General features: G+C 46.3%; 1 protein-coding gene across 6 annotated transcripts in view; it reads left to right on the forward strand.

Annotated features, from left to right (window-relative positions):
- The window catches only part of HEATR5A (HEAT repeat containing 5A), a 704366-nt gene that overhangs the window by 619900 nt on the left and 58423 nt on the right, over positions 1-26043 (forward strand). For all 6 annotated transcript variants that reach the window (XM_069638471.1, XM_069638476.1, XM_069638475.1 and 3 more), the window contains one exon: positions 23062-23286. In XM_069638471.1, coding sequence (XP_069494572.1) covers positions 23062-23286 — 225 coding nt within the window. The remainder of the gene's footprint in view (positions 1-23061; positions 23287-26043) is intronic.

Here is a 26043-nt window from a genome sequence, read left to right on the forward strand (position 1 = left end):
ACAATGTTTTTAGAAAAGTTTGTAGAAGAATGAACACTTGAAGGGCCACAAGCTGGGAGGCTTGTGAGGGGCAAAGCTATAGCAACTCTGCAAGGTAACCAAGACGGGTCTCAAATGAGAGCAAGCAAGGCTACACAACAAGAGGTAAGTTCTCTTAGACTTTACAGTACCTCCGTTTAGAAGAAAAGGTTCCTGCTGTCTTCTGTTCCTGAACAGCTCTGCAGATCCTGTTGTTCCTGAGCCTCCGTCATCTGGGGACTCCTGCTCTGCAATGGAAAGGTCAGCGGCATCAATGGGCAAACTTTGATTCAGCGGTTCTTCAGTGTTTCAGCTCCTCGCGTCTGACGCAAATAGCAACACTGCGGTTCTCAGATACCACTCTGCCCTTTCCTCGCATCTGGGGTCCAGCACTCTATTGAGGTGGCTCAGGCTTGGTCAGTCCTGCTTCAGGGAAGTCCAGAGGATCTTCCTGGCGCTCGGGTCCGACTTAAAATAAACGCACACAATCTGGTGTTCCTCTACCTGGCACTTCGGTTCCAGCAGCAGTGAAAGTACAGCCAGCTCCGAGAGGATGTTCAGGCTGGTTTACTTTGGAGTTGATTGGTCCCACCAACTCAAGGGGAGAAGTCGTCCTTGCAGGGATTCTCTAGTCGAGGCAAATTCGGAGCTACAGCACAGCAGCAGGGCTTCACCGGGCAAACCAACTGTCCAGGAGTTGCAGCAGGCGTCTCTTCCAAGTTATTCTTTGGATTCCTTCGTCCAGTGGTCGACTCTGCCTTCCAAGCCAAAAAAGCCCTGCCTTTTATGCATGTTTCTCCCATTCATTCCAGCCAACAGGCCAATCACCGTTGTGTGGATTCCTGTAACCAAGGGGATTGAGCATAGGGAAATTCAAGCACCTCCCTCACTTCCTGCCCCTGCCAGACATACTGGAGTCAGAGGCAGGCTTTACTCGTGCATTCCTCCAAAGACAAAATGAACAAAAGGACCAAACCTGGTTTGGCGCGCAGAGTGCATCTGAAGAAGGACCTTTCCAACAAGAAATGGCGAACACTGGGCCATTTTGACAAAATAGGCACCTATGGGTGCTTTACTGTATCTGCGAACGCAGCCCGCGGTAAAAACACACAATGGTAGTAAAAAGTAAACCACTGCCACCAGCCATTGATTGTAGGAAGGGTAGCATAAAAATGTTACATATAAACTTGACACTGGGGATACTGAGCAACCCCTCCAGCACCCTATGGTAAGATAGTGACTGCTGGGTCTAGAAAGTTACAAAATGTAAGTAAAGTCAGTATCACTTCACTGCTCTTCGAAACAGTAGTTTCACCAAGAGAAGGTATTTAAACCTTTGGGAAATCTAAGACTTCCCTGTGCCACTACACTGAAGGTGCTGTGTGTCACAATGTAAAGATGATGCCTATGGAGTTTGTCAGAGTCCATATCACAATAGAAATACATGACAGGGTGAGAAAAAGGTCTCTCTCTCCAGGTCAGAAATTAAGTCATAAGGTCCAGCAAAAGAGCTGGGGGTCTCTAAGGTAGAAGGGAATTAGCACATTTCTGAGAATTCTCCCCAACAGGTACCAATTGAGTTAAGCCATAGATTAGCAGCTCATGCTGACCGCTGTGGCCAAACATTGGGCCTGAAATGCGCACGCTCAGCTTTAATTGGTTTTGAAGTAAAAAGTTGAGTTGCCTCCAGTATCATCTTTTTGGATGCAATGCAAGTTCACAAGGCTGTCCTTTCACTGGATAATTGGTTAAAAAAAAAGTAAGCAACATAATACAATGCAATGGAAAAAAGTTGAATTTAAAAACAATATTTTAATCAGTACAGGAAAAAATGTTGAGGTCACGATGGTGGCTTGGGAACAGTATGTAGGCAGTTTTAGGGATAAAAGGAGTGTGGAAATAAAAGGTGGGGAAACACACATGCGCTCAACGGTTTTGGGTAGTACTCGCAGGCTCTTGTCGTAGGAGACTGGTACACTTTCATGATAAAGATCAAATATCCTGGGATCAGAGGAATGAAAGAAGGAAGCTGCTTTGGATTTGAGAGTGAAACTGATGGTCTCTGCTTTTAGTACTGCTGTTTGCAACTGTTGCAGCTGAATTCTATTTTTAGGGGTCCTGCAGTGTCATTTTTGGGACCTCTACTCTTTGTGCATGTTCCTCCTTTATTTGTTGAGTTTTCTAATTTATTCTGGTGCGTAGAGGAACTTCTGCTGAAGTTTCCCAACCAACACATCCCTTTTTCGCTCCGTAAGAGTAAATGGTCCTAGATTTCCCTTCAGGTTCCCTGGCTCAAGGGTGCTTCTTAAGCAGCTTCTATTTGCCCTAAGGTGATTCTGTCGCCCTTCATTGTTTTAGCGCATAGGCTTGTGGGAGCTAATATTCAATTTTGGCTTTGCCAGGAGTGCAAGCTGATTTAGCACTGATTTAAATCTCACTCTGCCATTTTGTTTTAGCGGATTCCTTTGTTCAGATGAGACACGGGTCAGTCTTAAAATAGCTATTGTGGGCAAGGAGCGCCGGCAATGCGGTCACTTTACTAAAAGCCCCTGTGCAAGCGCCAAGCCAACAGTGTATTATACACTAAATGGAGCCGAGTTAATGTAACCTCCTCAGTGGCGAGAGAAGCGGATCCCCTGGGGAGCATGCTGATTCAATCTTTAGTAAAAACCGGCAGCTATGAGCCCTGTTATGAGTGAGGGTGTCCGGGCTCGTTCCCACCAGCGCCATGCAAGATGGCAGCCACCACATAAAGTGAGGGAGAAGAACACATGCCACACGAGTGGCCGCTGACAGCATCACCAAGAACCTCAGAGCAACAGGCAATGTAACGGGGCCCCAGCTCACTGCGGTAGAAAGGCAGAGGCGGGCGTGCAATAAGAAGCCTGTGAATTCAATCTGCACCGGGCAAAACATTCTCCTGGCAACACGGACCTCCCCGGAGAGAGGGAATAAGATCAGGCGTTGACTGCATCGGGCCCAGGAGGGATGCTGATTGTTGGACTCCCATAACCTGTAGGCAGCAAAGCGGTAGAGGCATCAAAGGACTCCGGAGCAACCAGCAAACCAGACAGAAGTAAGTCCGGAAGCGTCTCTCGATCCCTCCCCCAACCTCCAGCGCCGGCTTGGAAGGCATAGAGAACCCTCTCCCCGCTAAGCAGGACAGCTCAATCCTCATGCGCACAACCTAAACACACCGGAACGCAGGGGCCACGGCAGTGGATCCTCCGCCCTCTACCCAACCCCAAGGTCATCACTGGGGTCCTATACACCAGGGGGCTAATACTGGCAAGCCAACAACAAAGAAGTGGGTAATAGCACACTGCACTATCATGTTCAGGGGAATCCTCAGCCACAATGGCCAAACAAAAGGCCCACAAAACCACAGACATTGCCACCATGCTGCAACCGCAGTACAGGAATAAAAAGCCAGACCCTGGACGATCCCTAGCCCACTCACCAGAGAGACTGAGAGAATGGGTCACTAAAGAGGACATACAATCGCTCCTGGCTGACATAAAAACAGAATTCCGTAACTGCATGATGGACATCTTGTCCAAAGTGGAAAGCCTTGATAACCGAATGGGGGGGATAGAACAAAGGGTCAGCGAAACGGAAGACCAACCCTCTGGCAGGCTTAGTAATTTTCCTTCAAGAGACCCACCTCGATGGTCCCTGTATGACCCTCTGCTGAACTAACCAAAGTCATCCACAGCTATTCCAAAGAAAACTCTGTCGGACCAACCTTGATCGCCACCAGATGGGAAGCAATGAAAACAGTCAACGGGGGCGAGTTGAAAGCCCACACAGCAGCTTACAAGAAGCGCTGTTTAAAGCTACAGGAATCACTAGAAAAGGACATGGCGACAGCAGAGGCGAGACATAAGAAAGGGTGGTCAGCGAAAGCCACGCGAGCCCTACGAATTGCCCACAGCAAGCTTGAAGCACATTATGCAGAGGAAACAGCCCAAACCCTCATAAAAACTAAACAGATACTATACCAATGGCAATAAAGCGAACACATTTCTAGTTGGAAAACTGTCGAACACCCACACCCAGAACCACATTATAGGCCTAAAAGGCTTAAAAGGCTCAACCCAACACTCGGAAGAGGCTAAGTTACATCTAGCAACAACGCACCAACGCACCTAAGTGACACTGACAGCCACCCCCCCAAGCCCCTGATCGACCAAGCAACAAGAACAATATATTGCAGAAGCTCCCCTCCCTTGCCTCTCAGAGACAGACAAACCCTAGACCTACCAATCTCAAACGAGGAAGTGGAAGCCATGATGAAATATTTGAACCTAGAGCCCCAGGCCCGATGGCTTTTCACCCAGAGTTTACAAACTCTTCAAGTCATCCCTCGTAGGTACTCTAACAGGGCTCTTGAATTAATTCCGAGAGATGGGCACTATGACCCCGTCCATGCAAGAATCCAGCACCATCCTACTGCTAAAATCGGGAAAGGACTCAAGACTGTGCCTCATACAGGCCTATCTGGCTTCTAAACATAGACGCAAACATATACACCAAACTGTTAGCCAACAGACTAGCAAAGATCCTCCTTGAAATTATCAACACCGACCAAACTGGATTCATACTGGGAAGAAGCATGGGGGACAACATTCAGCGAGCCCTCAACCTGGTAGAAGTGGCAGCGGTGGAACACCACCAGATGGCCCTAATCTCCTTGGACGCAACTAAAGCGTTTGACAAAATTGACTGGTCATTCATGCGGCTGGGCTTGGAAGTTCAATTCGGCCCGCTATTTCGCAAAATGGTTCTGGCCAACTACAAGGTCCTGAGAACAACCCTGAAGGACCAGAGACAGAGACAATCGGCCCCCATTCCACTCTCATATGGTACTAGACAAGGATGCCCGCTCTCCCTGTTAATTTTCACCCTGATAATGGAACCATTCGTCCAAAGAATCCGAAAAAACCCTGCCATTGCAGGGGTGGACATAAAAGGCGAGCAATTCAGTGTATCCCTTTATGCAAAAGATGTCATGCTGTCGCTCACAAACAGCCACTCCTCCCTACCAGAGGTCCTAGTGAAGCTAGACTCATTTAAACGAGCGGCGGGATCCCCTATTAATTACACTAAATCAGGGGCCTTAGGGATAGGAATACCCAACAACATGATAAAATACCTCTGCCAGACGTGCCCACTGGAATGGTACACAAAAGCAATAAAATATCTGGGGGGGCATATAACACCAAATCCTAAAGGCCTCTATGTCGCAAACTTTCCCTGCCTATTCATCGACCTGGAGACAGACCTTAGCAGATGGACAAGTGAAGAGATTTCACTGATGGCAAAAATCACGGCATTCAAAATGAACCTGCACCTAGATTTCTGTACCCGTGCTCGTCCCTTCCAGTAGAAATACTGATAAAACCCCTCCCACAGCTACACAAACAGATCTCCCGATTCATATGGAAGAAAGGCAAAGCCTGAATACCACAGAAGATGACGGGGCGGCCAATTGGGGTGGGATGGGAGTACCAAAACATCGTAATTACTACGCAGCGGAACAGCTGACAAACTTCATGGCATGGGGTGCACCCACACACACCACGAAATGGGACATCATCGAACAAGCCAAATGCCTGCCGCCACTGGACTCTCTACTATGCGTCTGAGGAGCAGCTCTCAGACACTGGCCTGCCATTCTCTCCTCAACCAAAATGTTCTTGAACATCTGGAATTGGGCACTGCGAAGGAAAGGTATCCCCAGGGGACCGAGCCGAAGCTCACCAGTCCTTCCAAACTTCACCCCGGGCCTAGCAGCAGCAAACTTTAAGAACTCTAGTGGGGGGCGGGAGCGGTGCTGCAGACAATCTCACAACAATTTGAGAATTATACCCCCTTTTTTATTTTTTTTATTTACTTGATTAAATTGATTTACAATTTCTACAAGCGAAAACAGCAAAAGTGTGTCCTGCACCCTTTCCTTTCAAGAGCTTCATTAAAATCCCTAATCCAGTTACTCTTATCTTTTTGTCAGTCTCATTCCTGTTTACTCTGCTCCCTTGGATCCGTGCCTTAGGTTTCGTTTTTGGTTACTTCACTCTGTCCGAGGGAGATGTTTTGGAAAAATGATGCCACTGCAATTACAAGTGATGTTTTATTTCCACTCATTAAGCGGTTTGACCAAACGTCTTCGTAAACTCGGAGCTCAGAGAAAAGGTGTCCCAAGTGGGTGGTTCTCCTTTCGTTCAGACCCAGGCACGATAATAATGAATGTCTGTGTTTCCACCTCATCAGGTTTACCACAGTAACAACATTTGTTTGAGGTTGATTTCCCTCTGATTGCCATGATTTCGTTTGTCGGAAGTAGGTTAAGGCGCACCCTCCAATAGGTGGTTCTGTGTGCTCGACTTGGGAATTTCTTCATGTACTCTGGAAGCTGATTTAATCTTTTTGAGTTCGTCGGTAGACTAGTTGTTCGTTTGTTTGCAGATTCAACATCGATGGTGATTTAGTCCCGTTCTTCCTGTTTTTTTCTGATTTGTTGTGGGGTTTCGTCTGAGGTACCCCCTTCACCTTTGAGAGATGTAAAACCGAATTTGCCTTGACAGAATCGGACAGGTTCACTTTTATGCTCAGATCTGACACTGGGGATCCACAACCTCATCTCGGGCCCTCCTGTATCGTCAGTTGTATGGGGTGAAGCGCTCTGGTGGCCCAAGGGGTCCACGGTTGGGGTTGCTGTTGATACTCTTGTTCAGAGGAGAATTGCCTAGCATTTCGGTGCTGGACTGCCTCAGGGCAGAACAAAGACTGATATGTTTTGGATATTTCTTCTCTGTGAAAGATCTCTCGTAACCAGGACTAATGTCTGGAAGAGGGACTCCTAGGACCCCTTTGTTAATTTGCATACTGGCTCGGATGCAGTAGGCTGAGCATATGTCTGATGAAAAGGCATCATGAAGTCAGAAACAGACAATGGATTCAATGCCTAAATCAAATGGCTTACTTTAAGGCTTAACGTGCCCTGTACTAAGGTGGGATTTCCCGACCTAAAGAAACTAAGGATAGTCTGTGTCAGTAAGTTAACCTTGAGTCTCTGTGTTCAAAACCTATACTTGCCCTCACAACAAATCCACAACGTGTAGGGATGTCAGCAACAAAAGAAATAGTGTTTCAAATACAATTCAGAGTTTCTTTCAGCTACTAGCTTACTTTGCAGCTTCCCCTTCCCCAAGTTCAAAGCAGTTCCAAAAGGTCTCTGGGTTCCCTTCCCCAAGAGTTCACCACAGTTCACAACATGTTGGGGTTCCCTTCCCCAAGAAGTCAGTTCTTCCAACTTCAAAAGTACAATCAGTTCAAATCTCTTGGCTTTCGAAGACCTTTCCAGTTTAACTTTGTTATTATTCCGGCTTTCCAAATAGTTCATAAGGATTGCTCTTTCTCATTCACTTCCGTAACACGTGACAAAATATAATTTCTTTAACTTTGCTTTTCTTGGCTCTTTCCAAGCAGGGGTCGCTCGGTCTAGGTGCAGTTGTCGGACTACAGCAATTGTCGGACCACACAGTACAGGTTTATAGTGATAATATGGAATACAAAAATGTCGAAAGTCATAATTTCGAAAAAAAATGTCAAAGAAATATCACATTTCTTTTTCACTACGTTTTTTATTCGAAAAGGGGGGTTCCCCCTGACCCCCTTTTTTAAATTTTTTTTGTTTTTACCTTTTTCTTTACTCGCGAAACCCCCAAAAAAATATATAAATTAAAAAATAAAGAATTCAATTTTTTTTTCAACATTTTTTTTTCGATATTATGACTGAACACCCACAGTGCACCCATTACAGGTCACGCAACCGATAACCTTTGGCACTTTGTTATATTTCTGTATTCTTTGGGCTTTCTTGCCAACACATGTTTTCTTTCTCTGGTCCTGTCAGTTGTAAACGCAACTTTAGGATTCTCCTCGACAGTCTCTTGGCTTTGCCACAATGTTTTTTCCACACAACTCACTCTGTGTTTACTTTTTTCCACCTCCCTGCTCTCACTTTATTCATAAGTGCTCATCACTTACTTTTCACTTTGTTCATAAATGCTCATCATTTGCTTTTCATCACTTGTTCTAATTTCTCACTTGTTCCTCATATCTCTTTCAGTTTGGTATTCAAGATTACTTGCTGAACACTTAAAAGTACTAATAACTCTTTACAGCTTTTTGTTATTCAAAAAAACACTCATATGGGCTTCCAAAATCAACTGTCATAGTTTTCTGTTAGTTCGTCATTAACATATGCCCTCTCACCACCGCTGGAGTGCCCCAGTACGAGTGTTCCCTTCCTTGCACTCTATGGTATGCGGCTGCTTCTCTGGGCGTCTTCTTTCTCTTCTTTGGCTTCCTTGCAATCTGCTTGTGTTTTTTGGGTAGCCCGCTGAGCAACGCTGGCCGTCTTCAAACCTTGCTGCTAATGGCCTACGGTGCTCGCGAATCTTCTGTGTGCCACAGCTCTGGCTGAGTACACAATCCAAGGGCAACTGAAGGTTTCTCAACCCTCTCACGTCCTGCTTGGTCTCCGGCACCTGTCACCCTTATGTTGCACACAGCGTCCTTCCTGCCGGCCCCTCTCCAGCCTGCTCCCGGTCTGCCAGCCGCGCTCTGTTCTCCCGGCAGGTCTCTCTCTCTCTCTCTCTCTCTCGTGGCATTCTCCCATTTTATGCACCTGGGGCCTGTTAAAAGGTTGCAGGTGCAAGTCCTTGTCTTCAGTTGCCTGACCATAATCAAGCCTATTAGCTGGACATGCCTGACTAGGGCAATAATATTCATTGACAGTCCTCTTCCTCATCTCAGTACCAAAGTGGTGTGAATGAATGGAAGTTTGTATAACTCGAGTGTTCTGACAAGAAGGACCGCTTTGTTGGGATACACTGAAACCAGCATCCTGCTTCATTGAACAGTTGTGCACTGCGAGCTTGCTGAAGCTCCTGCCGACGAGCTCTTCGCTTCTTGGAGGAGTCACCGGCGATCACGTGACTGCCCACGTGTACTAACGGCAGCATTTAGAGACTGCCAAAGCACCCTTGCGGCGTAAGCCCTGGTGGCAGAAGGGCTGGTGCTGTTAGGCTGTCTGGCTGGAGAGCAGCGCCCTTGATGACCGCAAACTCAGGGCCACAGACCAGGAGGAAAACGCTCCAGCATCGGCGGATGTTAAATCCGTGGACCACAATGAAAGCGGCGACCGGCTCCCAAATGGCTCAGGTAAGTGAGCGGGGTGATGGGCTTACTGGCCCTGTGGAGACGACTGCGTTCCCCCCCCTCTCCCCCATCCACGCATCCAACAGCTGATGACAGAAGCTCGTCCTCACCCGCACATTCGCCTCTGGTAGTGGCTGAAGCAAAGGAACTTATTAAATACAATGAAACAAACATTGCAAACAAAGTTCCTGTCACTCACATGCAATCACAGCCACATGAGCCCTGCGACGAGCACCCTTGGGTGGCTGACCCAATTGATTCAATTCGTCCTTTTTCTGGCCGCCTGTCTCCAGCATTAGCATCAGCACTTGGTGAATCTATAAAGCAACATGAGACTGTTGGGTACAAGGGGAATCAAACACTAGTTACACCAGTTGCACGGCTTTCCACCTTACCTTCGCAGGAAAACAACATGCACATACCCTCTTTGGCAATTAGCCCAGAAGTTTTTTACTCGCCCTTTGACCCGAAGGATGTCGAAATGATTGAAGCCGAACCCCCAATTGTGAATATCTCAGTCGAACTTCATTCCTCTAATACAGCCACTTCTAGTGTTGCAACTGGTAGACCTGTAACATCCGTCCTTAGTGAAACTTTGCCTATTTTCCCCTACACGTCAGCAATATTGGCTCCATTAACTACCCTGTCGTCACATGATGGCACCCCAATGATCACAGGAAACACTAGTAATTCTTGTGCTCCGATTGGTACCCGCAAATTTACGGACTGTACTATTTCAAACATAATGCCGATTACACCTTCTGCGTCAAGGAAAATGACTCATAACACATTTAGATCAACACCCGATGTGAATATTCGAAAAGATCCTTCAAACCTTGTTAATCATCAAGATCTTGACCTTCTCTCGCTAATTTCTAAAGGGCTAAAAAATGGTCATCCCAAAGAAGTCCAATCTGAGCTACCTATCAAGATCAATAAGTTAAACATAGTAGGAAAAAATGTCAATATTGGAAAAAACAGTAGAAGTTTCAGTACTGAAGGACGTGAATTGCGCCTGATGGCACAACTTGATGCTGACTATGCCATAGCAAAGCAAAGGTTAATAACCTATTATGATCAACGCCATCAATCTTGTCTTCGGCCAATGCAACAGATCAACCCAAGTGAATCAACTGAATTGGTCACTGCAGGAAATCTTCCTCGGCAAGACCACTCGCCATCAAATGTTGAAGGAATCGACCTGACTAACCACTCCCCTGGCTCTGCCAATGGAGACCCTGAAATAAATCAGAATGTATCTTCAAATAACAGTGTGGTCGAAGGACGTCGAATAATCAACTTAGCATCTTCAAGCACTCCCAGCTCAATTGAGCACTCAACCATCATCACATGAGGACACTTCATCGAGCCTACACTCTGGTACTGATGGCTCCTCATCGTCAGCCCAAAAATCTAGTCTTTCGACTGCAGCCGCCACACAGCTGTACAACAATGTGCTTGCTGCGACCTCGATGGCGATGATTCCCTTTACAAAACTTTATGAATCAATCCATGATGCTTTAAAAGACCAGACAGCTCTAATTGCAGCCTTATCCGACAAAATGGTGAAAACCGAAAATTTTAATAATGTTCTGAAAAATCAGATCGCGAGAGAAGCTGATCTCACCACTCGGTGGCAGGAACGTCTGACTGACTTAGCCGCACGTCACCACTGCCAAAACAACACCTTGTCGGAAGGACTATTGGACGCCCTAAAGTGGATGCGGCATAACGTTGATGTTGCCTCCTCCAACTCAGTACCGCAAAATCCACTAATCGCTAAAACGTCAGGGCTGCAACCCACAGAGCCTATAATCGAATGTGTGTCAGATGATCTCTCAAACTCGTCGGCCAGGCAAAAACCTAGCTCGGATATTACGTCTCCGGCATCCTTGAATGTGTCTCAAAATGGACAACCCAACCAACCAATTCTGCCTCCTAATCTTCCAGGCTGTCAGTCGCACCCTGACGAGCTTCAATAAAATAGCAAGGACAACACCGAGAAGGAAATCCCTACTCCAAGTAAGAGTCCAAAAGGAGCACCTTCTAACGCTGATCAGTCAGCAGTAATTCTATCAAAAGACAAGAGACGGGTCTCTGCGTTTTCAGTTCCGCAGTGTTCGTCAAACTCGTTTGGCATTTTCACGGGAACTGCGAAATCTATAACTGCGTCTCAGTTCAATCCATTAACCAAAACTTCACAAACTGCGAAGAGCTCACAGGTCTCTAACAAGCCAAATCCTAAACGTCCTCGTGCTGCAATTGATAAATTGAAAGTAAAAAAATGTATCAGAAATTTATCATCGCCGAAAAAGTTGGGGCTGTTCACTCGAACAGCCCAACCAGAAGAGCTTGTGGTCAAAATCTCCGACCCATCAGTGAAAGATGTAAGACCAACTTGTGTATCAACTCGCCTTGCAAACAAAAGGCGAAGAATAGAGTCTGAGAGTGGGACAGTTGAGCGCATAGACAGTAGCTCTGACATAGACCTTTGTGATCTTTCCACCTATTCCCACCGGGACGACCTTCTTGAGAGACATAATGCGAGAGAAAATGATAACTCACATTTCCTTCCAACTGATGTCCAGGGTCCGTCAAAACTTAACAGAAATCAAAGGTCCAAGCCTGCGGTCCTCCCCTGTCGTGTTGGAAATGAAGATTCTAGAGCTTGTGAACAACGTGTGCATCCAATTGAACACCCATCAAGATGGAATGCTAAATATACCCAAAATCAACAAAGTAAGAAGGTGCACTATGTATCTAGAGTTTATCAAACTCTCTCTTCTCCTTCAATTGCCCAAACTGGGAATTTGCGCCTTCAAAATATTCAAGATGATGACAATGACGTCAATTTAAACCGTGCTAATGTGATGAGACTATTCAAATGTATTCCAATATTACGCACAATTGAATCATCCGACATCAAGATTGTCGAATATCCAACAGAACGTTCAGCTGATCAGGTTATTTTGCACATTGCTTCTGCCTCTGTTCGCAATACCATCATGCGCGCCTCTGACGAGCTACTGGCTTTTGGTTTCGACATCTCAATCGAACCTCCGGCACAGCCAAAGAGTTCCAATGTTTGCACTCTTTCGCAACCATCAAAGACCACCGCCACTATAAGCTGTACTGAGCTAAGGCAGTCGCTCGCTGAAATTTCATCAAGGCACAATCAAAATCTCCAGAGTAGCCGAAAGTCAAAATGGGATAACCAAAACTCACGTTCCCGCGACATGAGACAATAGCCATGACCAACTGGCCGTGAACCCTGGTGCGAGTTCCTATCATGGAACACGAGGGGGTTCACGCATCTTTTTAACAACTTTGATGCTGATCTTCAACGAGTGGTTGTAATCTGTTTACAAGAAACGTGGCTTGCTGAGGCTCCAACGAGAGATGGCTATGAAGTTAATTTAAACCCTGCAGTAAAAAACGTACAAGGTCGCCCTTATTCTGGGCTACTTACAATGATCAAAGTTACTAACTACTGGAAAACTTTGGAAGTCTCCAATCCAAATTCTTTCATTCAGGGGATCATCATGCAAACAACTCGAGGTACTATAGAGGATCGGCAAAACCTTCTGATCATCAATGGATACTGGAATCCTCATAAAATCAGCACAGCTCTTTTTTTAAAGGCCATTACTAGTCTCATAGACAATGCTGTCATAATACACAAAAATGTGTCTATAATTTGCTGTGGGGATCTTAACTGCTCTTGGTTTGGATTTGACTGCACCCGACAGTTATACTTACCACTGGCCAAACACAAGCTTTCTAGCCGAAGCAAGGCATGGACGAAGGCCCTTCAAAATCGAAATTTGCATTTGGTGAATGGAAATGTCAAGGGTGATGTGCCTCCATCTGCAACCTGGCATCGTGACACCTTTCAGTGTCCTGGATTACTTCTGGGTTTCTCAAAATATGGTGGACAAGATAAACAATTGGAATGTCGAGAAAATGTGTAACAGCGATCATGGCCTCTTACGCCTTTCATGCACGATGGCATGGTCATTCTCAGAAGGACACTATGAAATCCCCATCTCAGTAAATGCTGCGGGTACCTGCTTGCGAATAAATGGACCTAAACTAGAATTATTGAGTGCACAGTTTTTCAATCTTTATGAAGATCAAAATGCCAACTATGCGCCATTGGTTAGCAAAATGAAGTCCACCATAGCTGCAGTAAGATCAATGGGAATGTCCCATAAACATATGGCAAGTACAATCATCTCCGATCAAAAGAAAATGATGAGAGCCGACATAAGACTGCTGAAAAGGCTCTCCAGCTTCTCCAACAATGCAGAGATGATAAGAAAAGAAATTAAACAAAGGAGCCAGGTGTATCGTAACTGGCTGAAATCTCATAAGATGATTATTCACCAAAACAAGGCTGAATTAATGATGAAAATACTGGTGACCAAAAATACCCGTCAGATTTGGGACATCTTAAACTCTGGTAACTCTCGATGCTCGGCGCATATATCTAACGCAATAAATAGTGCAACCTGGGTAAAGCACTTCTCCGAAGTTTCAGCGGCCCCAAGAAGAACGTCAACCGGATACAAAGCTATCCGGAGTGGTTTGGGAGGTGACGATGTCTGTTCTTGAAATAGAAAACATGATTAAGGTCTTGAAGAACTCTCATGCCGCAGGTCCCGACATGATAACCAATATCATGTTGAAAAAACATGCTCGGAAATGGGCCATCTTGATTGAAGCCTTGCTAAAAACGATACAAACAACAAAGCAAATGCCTGATTCATGGCTAGAGGCAATCGTGGTTCCAATATTCAAGCGGGGCAATCGAGCGACACCAACTATCGCCCTCCTGGACACTTTTTTGAAAAATCCTGGGTTCGCACCTACGTTAAAAACTAGACGCATGGGCTTCACAAGCGAAAATTTTGGACATCAGACAAACGGGTTTTACTAAGGGAGTGGGTGTTGATGTCAATTTACTGATACTAACCATCTTAAAGCTGGAAACCTTGAAGACAGGAAAAAAACTATTCTTTGCCTTTATTGATCTACGTCAAGCATTTGACATGATCAATCGCGAGCTGCTCTGGACAAAATTAAAAAACTGGAATTGCCCGAGATCCATATTAGAGCCAATACAAGCCTTACACTCGGACACATCAATGCAAATACGGCTAAATAACCAAGGCGATCTGTCACCATACATTTTTACACATAGAGGAGTGAAGCAAGGCTGCCCAATGGCAGCTGAGCTCTTTAAGCTCTTTATTGCAGATGTTCCAGCTAGCTTGAACCAGGTCCAGTGTTTCTCTCCTAAAATCAATAACACTCCAATAAAATGCATAGCATATGACCTTGTTTTAATTGACCGCACCCAGATTGGCCTTCAACGGCTGCTGACCAACCTCAGCGACTATCTAAAACAAAACGATCTGAAACTGAATGTCGACAAAACCAAAAATAATGGCTATTGGTCCAATAACATCTCGCAAAGACAAAGCCTTTAAATGGACTATCGAGAATAAAATCTTGTCAACAGTGAAGTCTATTCGCTATCTTGGCGTCACGTTCAATAACTCCGTAAACGAACATTATTGGAGGCAAGATCTAATTGCACGGATGAACCAGTTTGCAATTAACAGCGAATACGGAAAATTCAGTCTGTCTCCAGTTTTGACATTTTATGCCCAAAAAGTAATTCCAGCAATTGCCTTTGGTGCTGAAGCCGGCTGGAATCTGGATGAACAGACGTGGCACAAACTTGAAGCAATATTCTGGAGGCGCGCTCTAAGACTCCCAAACTACGTATCCATCATTGCGATCCGTTATGAATTATCTCTGAATTCTCTATACTCAGTGGTAATTTGGAAATCACTGTGTGCATGGAGAAAAATGTGCGTTGCTGCGCCAAGACCTGCTTACCAAATTCTAGTTGGGAAACATGAAGCCGCCACTAATCAACTGCTGGATGCCTGGAAACAAGCTCTGGCCAACCAGCTAACCAATGCGGACATATCAATTGACGATCTAATTAATTTGCCACAGTTGGCAAAAAAGAAATTTGAAAATTGGTCTTGGATTTGCAACTTGGATCATCGAAGCACTTTGAAATCCACACTGAAATCAGAAATTAGTGTTCACAAGTTGAACAAACCTTGTAGATATTTGGTAAAATGTCCTGATTCACATTACCGTGAACATTTTTTGAAGTTCCGGCTAAATGCTATTCAGACCAAAGAAATGCTGTGGCAACGCAAGAACAAGGATACCATAGATAACATCTGTCAATTTTGCTTTGATGCCATAGAATTGTCACAACATCTGGTGACGGCATGCTCAGGGCTAAATATTCAACGACAATGCCATCTTGGGAAATTTGCCCCACTTGACGGTGACATGGCAAACTGGTGGGGCCGTGTGATTGCCGGACCTGATATACAATTAACATGTGCTGTTGTCAACTTTTTGGACCCTCTCTGCTTGCGTTTTGAGGCTTAGCTAACCACTTCCTCTTTTTTTTCTTGCATTGGCACTTATAGAATTTGAATCCAGTTGTTTAATTTTATTAGCACTCGAACTGCTAATCAAGTCTTTAATTGATAACTGGACCTGATCCTTTCAGGCTTGTGCATTCTTTCAGTCTAAACAACCTAGATATTGCGTGGAAACATGACACAATGTCATTCTGTTAATGTTTATTTTGATGGCTGGGTGTAAGAAGTTCTTCAGATGTTTAGGTTTTCTTCTATGTAACAAAAGTTATGCTTGACCGACTTTTTTTTTAAGTTGTGATCTTATAGCTGAAGTTTCAATAAAAAAAAAAAAATAACTCCCAGTCACCTCCTCCTCATCCCAGTCTTGAATTGAGATTACTGTGGGGCATTTATTTGCAAGATATGGGTAATGTGTGACAACCTACGAAGGCAGGAGGAGCGTAAGGTTCATTCTGACAAGCGAAAAGGGGATACCATTTCTCACCCAAATACATCCTCTCCCCAAGCTCCCTCTACCCAGGTGTTCCTACCTCGCATATCCACCCCCAGGGTCGGGATCCAAAAGCGATGGCCTTTCCCTGACCACCTGAGAGGAGGATCCAGGGGTAGTAGACGTGAGGATGCTCTCTAGTTCCTCACAACGGTTTAGGTTTTTGGCTGGCAGTCTTCCTCATCCTGCTACTGATCCTCCTAACATGTTAGGACAAGGTCTTCTAACCTGTGACTGTATTCCATTTACCGCCACTCACTGCATTTTACCACCAGGATCTGCCAGCTTGATTTTCCGAGCTGCTTCCACCTGGAAGGGTGTTTGGACCCAAACAAGCCGCCAAATCTTCTTGACTAGACCGCTGTGATTCCACAACACCATCGACCGGCTCCAGGGGCTGTTTTTGCTGGTGTGACATCCGCGTTTGCTTGCTGAGGACTGCTGTGTGCAGGTTCCTCCATCCCCTGGAGCCACCTCTGTTGCTGATTACACTTCTGGATGTGGATTATGGGTCCCACTCCTGTGAAGGATGATTATTCTTTTGGGCCATCTGGGCTGTCAGTGAATCAAGGTTCAAGTCCTTTGGTGACCGGATGCTTCATTACACCCTTTAAAAAGAAGCCTTCGCTTACTGGGTTATTCTGCTTTCGTGAAACAATGTTTTCACGAACCAACACTGTAGTTCTTCCTTGGGCCCTTGGTTGGTGGGTTATTAAAGATACTCACTAGTGCTCTATTTGTTGTTTTTCTAATGTTATGACACATAAACGGCACCTACAGCACACAGTGATCTCGCCTGATCCGATACTTGCACCAAAGCCCAGCACTCGGTGTATACCGAGCTGAAGCTGCCAACAGGACACCACCTCTCCCACTCCCCTCCTCCCGACTAACCCTACCCGCCCTCATTCTGTTTACAGATCCACCAGAGCGCCTGGGGACCAATTCCATTGGTGACGGTACGCTATATAAGTACCTTTAACATAACATAACATAGTGCATTTGTATAGTGCCTTGTGTACCATTGGTATGATCTCAAAGCGATGTGGCTTGAACGCCCTCGGGGTGGCCCGTATCAGTTGAGACAGTAGAGTAGCATATAGTGCTTGGGTGCACCTGGTATGTGAGCAGCCAGAGAGGTTTGCGTGGGTTGGCTGCATTCTAATGCTAAGTGCGGTGTGGTGGATGTGAGAGAACAGTGTAATGTGTGCAGCAAGGATGATGGTCTCGGAGTCTGAGTTCTGGTTGCCGTGGGGCATGTGTAAGTGATTATGTGAGCTGCTAGGCTAATTTATTTGTGGGGTATTGCTGCGTTCTACCAGGATGTTGACGTGTTTTATGACTATGTAGGTATGTGTGCAGCTAGGTCGAATTGATAGGGGGGTGTAGCTGCGTTCTATTGTTGATGCGAAGTGGAGAGTGAGCATATTGGTAGAAATGAGTATCTGTGGTTGTCGGTGGATGGCTTCCTTACTTGAGATGCTTTTGGAGCACAGTGCGCCAGCTGTGTTTGTCCTGGAGGTTCGTGATGGTGGATTTCAGAGAGGTAAACTGGCCGCTGGTCCTTTTCGAGACGCTCTGTAGTGGGACTCGTGGGGCCCATTTTCTGGTTCCCTGGAGCAATTGTATGCTGAGTTGCTGGGTGTTTCTTGGGTTGATTGCATGATTTTCCTGAGAGTTTAGCCAAGCGTAGTTGCTTGTGTGCCTTTGGTGCAGGTGTCTAGGTTCTTATTCCTAGGTGGGCGGGGGTTGCCTCTATTGATCATATCACACCAGCTATCCTTTGGCGGGTGAGCTAGGTGCGTGTGGTCTGCAGTAGCCTAGGTCCGAAGTTCTTTGGTCTATAGGCTGACTTCCGTTCTCTGGTTGTTCTTGCTGTTCCGGGTGGGGTGATTAATTAATTGGCCAGTTGTCTTCCATGGCTCTTCTTTTGTGTTTCAGATTGGTGCCGCTTCTCACAGGACTTTGGCCATGGGGGGGTGGGTTTATGGCCTTAGGCGGCCCCTTTCATGGATTTGGGAAAAGCCATGTTTTTACCGCTTTACGAAAGGCCATGCAGTCCCGGTTGTGTTGAATATGGGGATGTAGAGAATTCCATAGAGTTGGTGCCAGGCTAGAGTAGGCCAACCCTCCAAGTCTGGCTGGATTGGAGGCTGGGATCATTAGTAGAAGGGCAGTGCTTGATCCTAGGGTGTGCGATGGGCGGTAGAGTATAGTCTTCTCTTGGAGGTATGACAGGCCTGCCTTGTGCACTGCTTGGTGGGTGATGCACAGTATTTTGAAAGTGGCCCATCATCCAGTAGGTAGCCAGTGGAGTGTGCGGAGGGCAGGCAAAATGTGGTACCTTCATCTCAGTGCAAAGAGGAGTTTAGCAGCTGCATTTTGGACTCTTTGGAGTTTGTTAATTTGGTATGATGGAGCACCTAGGTACATGGAGTTCGCATAGTCCAGCCTGGACGTGACAATTGACATAATAGAAGTCAATCTGTTGGGGAAGGTGAGATAACGTGAAGATGCGTCTCAGCAGCCTGAGGTGGTAGTGACAGGATTTGGATACATTATTGATCTGGTGGGACAGAGTTAAGCCCGAGTCCAATGTGCAACCAAGGTTTTTGACTGAGTTGGGGGTTGTGGGTGGAGGGGGGGTGGAGTGCCGAGGGAGGGAGGCAATGGGGATGGTTACGGGAGTAGAACTGTGTTGCCGCATACCATGATCTGTTTTCCCCGGGTTGAGAAGGAGGTGGTTTCTAGTCATCCATTGGTCTATATCACTGAGGCAGGCTGCTAGCTCGGGGGGATGATCGGAGCTAGTCTTGGGGATTACCAGGATACTTTGGGTGTTGTCAGCATAATTGTAGAACGTTAAGTTGTGTGCAGTGTTTACAAAAATTATAAAGGGAAACATAGCATCCTAGTTCTGATAGTCTGAAGGACTGATCAGTTCCCCATAACATATGAGCAAAAGGCGAGAGAAGTGACGCTGAAGGCATTAGTTCCCTTCAAAAAGTCAGGACAGGATAAAAACGGAGCAAAAATAGTGGCTTTCCATAGGATACTATAGATGGAAAATTGCAAAGAGAAATTTTTCCTAGCAGAGTGTATGTGTATTCTGAAACACTGGGTGACCCTCACTCTGTGAGCAGACCCCTGCTGTGCAGGCAGATCCTGAGAAACACTCACACTTCCTATAATAACCTCCGTACACTGAGAGCTGATTTAACACGTTAGCAGGATAGGGAGGACACACTATGAGAGCACACCACTGAAAGCCGATTCAGAAGAATAAGGAAAATCACAATGAAGTACACTTACTGAAAGTTTGGAATATTAGTTTAGTTTAGTTTATTTATTTGTACCGCGCACCGAACCCTGGGGTAGCTGGGCGCCGGAGACTTAAAAACAGTTACAGCATGGCAAAAATATACAGTACAGATTGTGAAAAAACAACAACGGCTTAGTAGACCGGGTTACAGGTGGTCAACAGAGGCAAGCAGAGAGAAAGTGCATTAAACGGCATTTTTGTTGGAAAGCCATGTCTTTGTTTTGGCTCTAAAAGTCCAAAATGAGGGTTCTGCTCTAAGGTATGGTGGCAAAGCATTCCATAGTTTGGCAGCTAGGACCGGGAAGCTGGCGCCGCCTGCTTTTTTTAGGGAGAATTTGGGAACAGAGAGGCAGTGTGCGTATGGAGTTCTAGTTGGTCTAGTTGAGGTGTGATTGTGGAACTTGTCTGCCAGGTATTTGGGTGCGTCGTTAGAGCGGCATTTATGGACGATGACGAGGGATCTGAGGGAGATTCTGTCTCGTACTGGGAGCCAGTGAGCATCTTGTCTGAAGCTGGAGATGTGGGCGTTTCGTGGGATACTGAGGGCTGCTCTGATGGCATTATTTTGAAGTACCTGTAGTTTGTTCAGGTTGTGTTCTGATGAGCCAAGAAAGAGGGTGTTGCAGTAGTCAATTTTTGAGAGCACTAACGCTCTGGCTAGTGTAATGCAGCTAGAAGGTGATAGGAAAGGTTTGCAGGCGTTGATGAGCTTATTGGTGTAAGCGGTTGAAGAGGCAGTTGCGTTCACCTGTCTTTTGAGCGAGAGAGTAGAGTCTAGATAAACCCCAAGGGTTTTAATTTCTTTGGCTACTGTGATTAGGTTACCGTCTATGTTGATGGACGCGTAACGGGGGTCTAGTTTGTTTAGCCGGGGTTGGGAGCCGACAATGAGAAGCTCAGTTTTCTCATCGTTGAGGCATAGGCCGTGCTCTGCCATCCAGGCTTGGATCTCTAAATAAAGGTTGTTGATTTTGGTGGAGTCCTCGTCGTAGCACCCTGATAGGGTGATGAGAACCTGGGTATCGTCAGCATAGTTTGTGTAAGTGACACCTAGATTATCTAGGCGGTCAAACAATAGCTTTGTGAAGATATTGTATAGGGTCGGCGAGACGCACGAGCCTTGAGGAACGCCGCAGGTGATGGGGACAGGGAGTGCTGATGCCCCTGGGGAGAAGACTCGGGTGGTTCGGTTGGTTAGGAAGGACTGGATCCAGGCAGTCGCCTGGTTAGAGAAGGCCGCTGAGGTCATCAGATGTTCTGTGAGGATCTGATGGTCGACGAGGTCGAAGGCAGCTGATAGATCTAGCAGTAGGAGAATGGCTAGATTACCCTTGTCCTTTGCCTCGTCCATCTGGATTTTTAGGTCCAGTAGGGCTGACTCTGTTCCATGCCTTGGCCTGAAGCCGGATTGTCTGAGACCCAGGAGGTTGTTGTCTTCCAGGTGCTTCTGTATTTGCAGGTAGGCCACTCTGTCTAGGATCTTTAGGATGTAGGGAACGGTGGTGATTGGCCTGTAATTAGTTGGGTTATTGGGGTCTAGATTAGGTTTTTTTAGAAGTGGCATGACCCAGGCCTCCTTGAGGCTACTGGGCACTGAGCTTGATTTGAAGGATGCATTGATGAGGGCTGATATGAAGGGGGCCAGAGTGTTGGCGCCTTCTTGGATGATGGGAGCTGGGCATGAGTCCCCTTGGCATCTAGAGGGCTTGAGGCCCTTAATGATGCTTTCTACTTCTTTAGTGGAAACTGGTGAGAAGGAGAAGGGGGGGCAAGTAGGTGTTTTGGGGGTGGTGGGCGGAGGGTGGTTTGTTTTTTTGGATAGGCTGAGCTTTTTCTGTTAGATTTTGGATTGTAACGTGGTGATTTTGTCTGCAAGGGCTTTTTGAATCCTCTCACACCAGTCTGCATCTTTCACGCAGGTTTCAGCCAGAGTGGGGGGGGATTCGAGTTCCCTAAGGATATTGAAGAGCTCTTTTGTTTTGGATTTGGCGTTCTCAATTCTGTTATCATATGTCTCTTTTTTGGCCTTAAGGATAGCAGTTTTGTAGGTGGTGGCTGCTATCGAGAGTTGAGTTTTGTTGGAGAGGTTGGGCATTTTTCTCCAGGTGGCTTCTGCGGCTCGTTTGGAGTTTCGGAGGATTTTTAGCTCTGGTGTGAACCATTTGTTCATATGAGCTGCCGGTTTGGCTTTGGTGAGTTTGAGTGGGGCGATGGTGCCTATTGCTGATTCTAACGTTTTGTTGTAGAGGTCAGCGAGTTTCTCTGCATCTAGGTTGGCGTAGTTTGTAGGGGTACAAATATTGTCTATAAGTGGGCAGAGGTTTTGTAAAGTAATGTTGCGGTTGTTTCTGGTGAGGGTTTGGGGGATGGTAGGGGTTGGAGAGTTTGGTTGTGAATTCCCTTGTATGGAGAAGGAGATGGATAATTAGAAATTATATGATATTTTATTTATATTGCGCCCATACACAAGTGTTTCAAGGTGCGGCGAGGCAAGGGAACGGTACAAGGGGGGACAAAACAATGATCTTATTAGGCCAAGTGACATTGAGATCATGCATGTGCAGGGAAGGGGGAAGGGGGAAAGTGCAAGGGGCAGGGGAGGAGTGGGAAGTGCAAAACACGTGATCAAAACAGGTAGTGTGGCCAACAAGCGGCAAGTGCACAAATTAAGCGCAGACAACGGGTGTCTAATAAGTGCGGGTAAGGGGACTGTAGGGTTGCAGATACAGACCCAAGTGCAAAGGGTAGCCAGGAGCAGTGAGGGTGTGCAGCTGGGTGGACAGGGATCTGGGCCCGAATTCAGAGGGCTGCCAGGTGCCCAGTGCAGAAACAGAGATCAGCAGGGGAGAGGAAGAGAGAAGGCAGAAGCAAAGAGGAAGGTCTTTAGGTGCTTCCGGAACCGAAGATGGTTCTCCTCAAGTTTCAGAGAGGCAGGGAGGCTGTCCCAGAGGGAGGCCCCAGCCAAAGAGAGAGATCAAGCGTCTGACCCTGAGGGAGTTGGAGGGTTAGGAGCGAAGGGCACGGATAGGAAGGTATTTCCGAAGGGAGAGTTGAAGGTATTGTGGAGCCAGGCCCCAGAAGGCCTTGTGGACAATGCAGAGGGTCTTGACATTAATCCTTGCAACCACTGGGAGCCAATGGGGGATTTCAGGGCTGGAGAGACACGATCCCTGGTCTTAAGGCTAAGGACAAATCTTGCAGTCCTGTTCTGGATGAGTTGCAGAAGGCGGAGAGTGGTGCAGGCAGATTTAGAAAGAGACTGTTGCAGTAGTACAACCTAGAGAGAACCAAAGCTCTAGAGACAGTGAGCTTCTGGGGGAAGGAGAGGAAAGGAAGAATACACCTGAGTAGGTGCCGTTGGTAGTTTGACTTCTTAGAGACGTCAGAGATGTGTGGAGAAAAGGAAAGCGTGGAGTCGATGACCCCGAGGTTCTTAGCCTCCCAGTTCATGTTCTTAGTAGTGGTTGAAGTAGCTTGTTATTGTCTCTCACATATTTCACTCTGTGCTTTGCTTCATCTCCTAGGAAGCGTATCAATCCTGCCAACGGTGCTGTACCTGGTCATCGGCATCCTGAGGGAAACCTCTGTTTATCCCCCTGCGGGCCAGCTCTCCAGCACTGTGTCAACTGCCCTGCAGGCCCTCCGAGGTGTTGTCTCCTCCCCGATGGCCGGAGTAGAGAAGAGCCGCACAGCCTGGACCAGTTTACTGCGTAGTGCCTTAGCCACACTTCTGGATGCCTGGAATCCAGGTAAGCTGCATACCTGCCCCATCTGTGTATATATACCGACAGCATCTGCCATAACGGAGGCAGATGCGCAGTGCCAGACCTTTGGATGGTGAAGTGGGGGTCTCTCCCTAGTGCACTGCAATGTGAGGAACGAGCTGGAGAGATGCCAGTGTTCACTGTAGGGTGAGTCTTAACCGAAATTTCAAATGTTCAAATCCAAGGCAGTTTTTTGTTTTTATCAGCCTTTTATTTGATTGTTTAAAATAAGATGGGTTTTTAGCGTGCGGTCCTTAAAATTTGGTCAGGTGGGGCCCAATAATTCACACTTCATTTTTCTGATCCTGAAAATAAATTGTGAATGAGTTACAGGCCGGCGTTACAATTATGACAATTTGGCAGCTTCCCTCCCTTACTTGTTGGGTAGCTGGTGAGGGATGGGGGTGTTAGGGACAGGGTTTCAGGAAGAGGTTAGAAGTGAGCAAAGTGTACCCTGATTTGTAAATTGCGACTTGTTTGTAAATATTCATAGCTCGATCCATCAGCGTTCACATTTTGTTTGTATAGTCACTAATCAGAGACAGCTGTTCTCCACCTTAGCAATGCAAACAACCACACTTCTCACATGCGGAGACTGGTGTGTGGTGGCACGAGTTGGCGACCTTTAAGCAAGTGGCATTTGTAGCGATTTGAGGGAATTTGTCCCTTCTCTCCAATGGGAGCCCCTTCCTGTGAGGCTAGGGAGGTGAGCCTGCTCTGCAATCCCCTCCTTAGGGATAGCGGCAAGTGGAACCTCAGCGGGAGAGACTGACCCTTAAGGGACAAGGACTTCCGTTCCCATGAGGAACTCCCTCAGTCTGATGGTACCACGGCCTACATCGGATGTGTTAAAATACAAGTAACTATGAATTGTCAAGACTGCGACGAAGAAACTCCAAAGGGATAGCGGTATCTTGAAAGAAAAGGTGGTTTCCCTTTAAATCAGGATGTCGATTTTACTGGCACGAGTATGTTGAAATACGTGCTTCCAAAGAGGAGGGAGAGAAGCAGGAGACAAGAGGAACGTAAGCTCAGGCTGTGGGAAGCCCCAAGCTGTGCTACACTGGACGGGAGTGGAGAGCAAGAAACCCCCCCAAGTTTAAAACTCACTTGCAGGAGCTGTTTAAGATGCCAGAGTCATGGCGATCCCAAGATGTGCGAAATCAGCAGGGCGGGAGCCCAAGGAGAAACGGAGGTAGTGGCGAGACCACAGGAGCAAAGCGATGGTGGACCCTTGTTGGAAGAACATTGCAAAGACTGTCGACAACCGAGAAGAACGGTGTGTCTGTGTGCTGTCCGGGAACGGCGGCGGCACCACGAAAAAGGGAGAGAGAGAGCAAGAACACGAACACCGGAGAGAAGACAGCCTCTGTGACACCCAGTAAGAAGAGAACCCGAGAGTGAAACCCTCCAATGACGTTCCTCACCAGGAAAGAAGGTAACCAGATGAACAGGAGATGGGGCAAGACTCCAGTGAATCAATATGTCATACAGCCAACTCGTCACAGTAAAAGACATGGCATAAAGTTAGCTTTGGACCTAAATGGCCAAAAATACTGCATCAAGAGAGAATTGTTGTAATACACAGCCACCTCCTCGCAGTAGAAGATATGAAATAGATTTAATTGTGAAAGCAAATAAACACAAGGAGTGTAAATCAAGAGAACATCATTATAACACAGAGAAGTTAAGAGAAAACCTTGATGAGAAACTGGACAATAAGAGAAGAGAACCAATGTGACAAAACACCCTGGGAAAGGGAGACAACAAAGTACTATCCTGAACCAGAACAAAATACCATTAACGAGAAAGGGAGAGAGGGTACTCATATCTACCAGATACAAACCAGAGGGATCCAGGAAAACTATATTCCCTCAGAAGGGTACAAGCAGGTCTATGACCAAAAGCCTAAACCAACTAAGAGAGCAAAAAGGGATCCAAGGTGAAGAAAGGAAGTGCAAGATCCTGTTAGGAGAATTAAAGAGACTAATGCAAGAACTCACAAAAGACTATTTGCGAATTGCATATTAGAATGGTACTAGCAGTACCCTCGGGAGAAGGCAGTCATTCTCCTGATCCAAGTTATTTTTCTTAGTGGTAGGGTCAGTTAGGCAGGGACGTTCACGACTGACAGACAAGCACCTTAGTCATTAAAATAGACAGGCACCCGGCCTTCTAGTTTATTTTAGTAAACCAGAGTATATCATGTCCTCAGAGAGAGAGAGAGAGAGAGAGAGAGAGAGAGAGAGAGAGAGAGAGAGAGAGAGACACCCCCTTCTGACTCGCCACACATTCTAAAGCTTTGTTGCTTTTCGGATCCTGTCATCTGTTCTTTGTTGGTTGTGATGTCACTTCAGCTGCATTGCCCACACTACCGCAATGAGCGCTGCATGTAACCATTCCCATAACATTGTCTTTACCCCACTGGGTAACATGACCACCCCTAATCTTAACTTGTACAACAGTCGCAAATGCTGCGCTGACCATCTGGAGGGCAACTATAAAACAGAAATGCAGTCTTTTTTCAAATAAATTGTTCCCTTTGTTTACTTTTAAAATTATCCCAAATAAATACTTCTGCTGTTGACACAAGTACTAGTTCTATTGTTGCTACCACTGCAATCACTGCTAATATCACTAGCCGTGCAACTCATGCTAGTGCTTCACACTATTAAAGCACACTCTACTTAACACAAGGTTTCCAGTAGAATGCTTTCGCCCGGAGTTGTCCTGCCATAATAT

This window comes from Ambystoma mexicanum, chromosome 14, assembly GCF_040938575.1.
Source record: "Ambystoma mexicanum isolate Mex_15411 chromosome 14, UKY_AmexF1_1, whole genome shotgun sequence".
NCBI classification, from domain to species: domain Eukaryota; kingdom Metazoa; phylum Chordata; class Amphibia; order Caudata; family Ambystomatidae; genus Ambystoma; species Ambystoma mexicanum.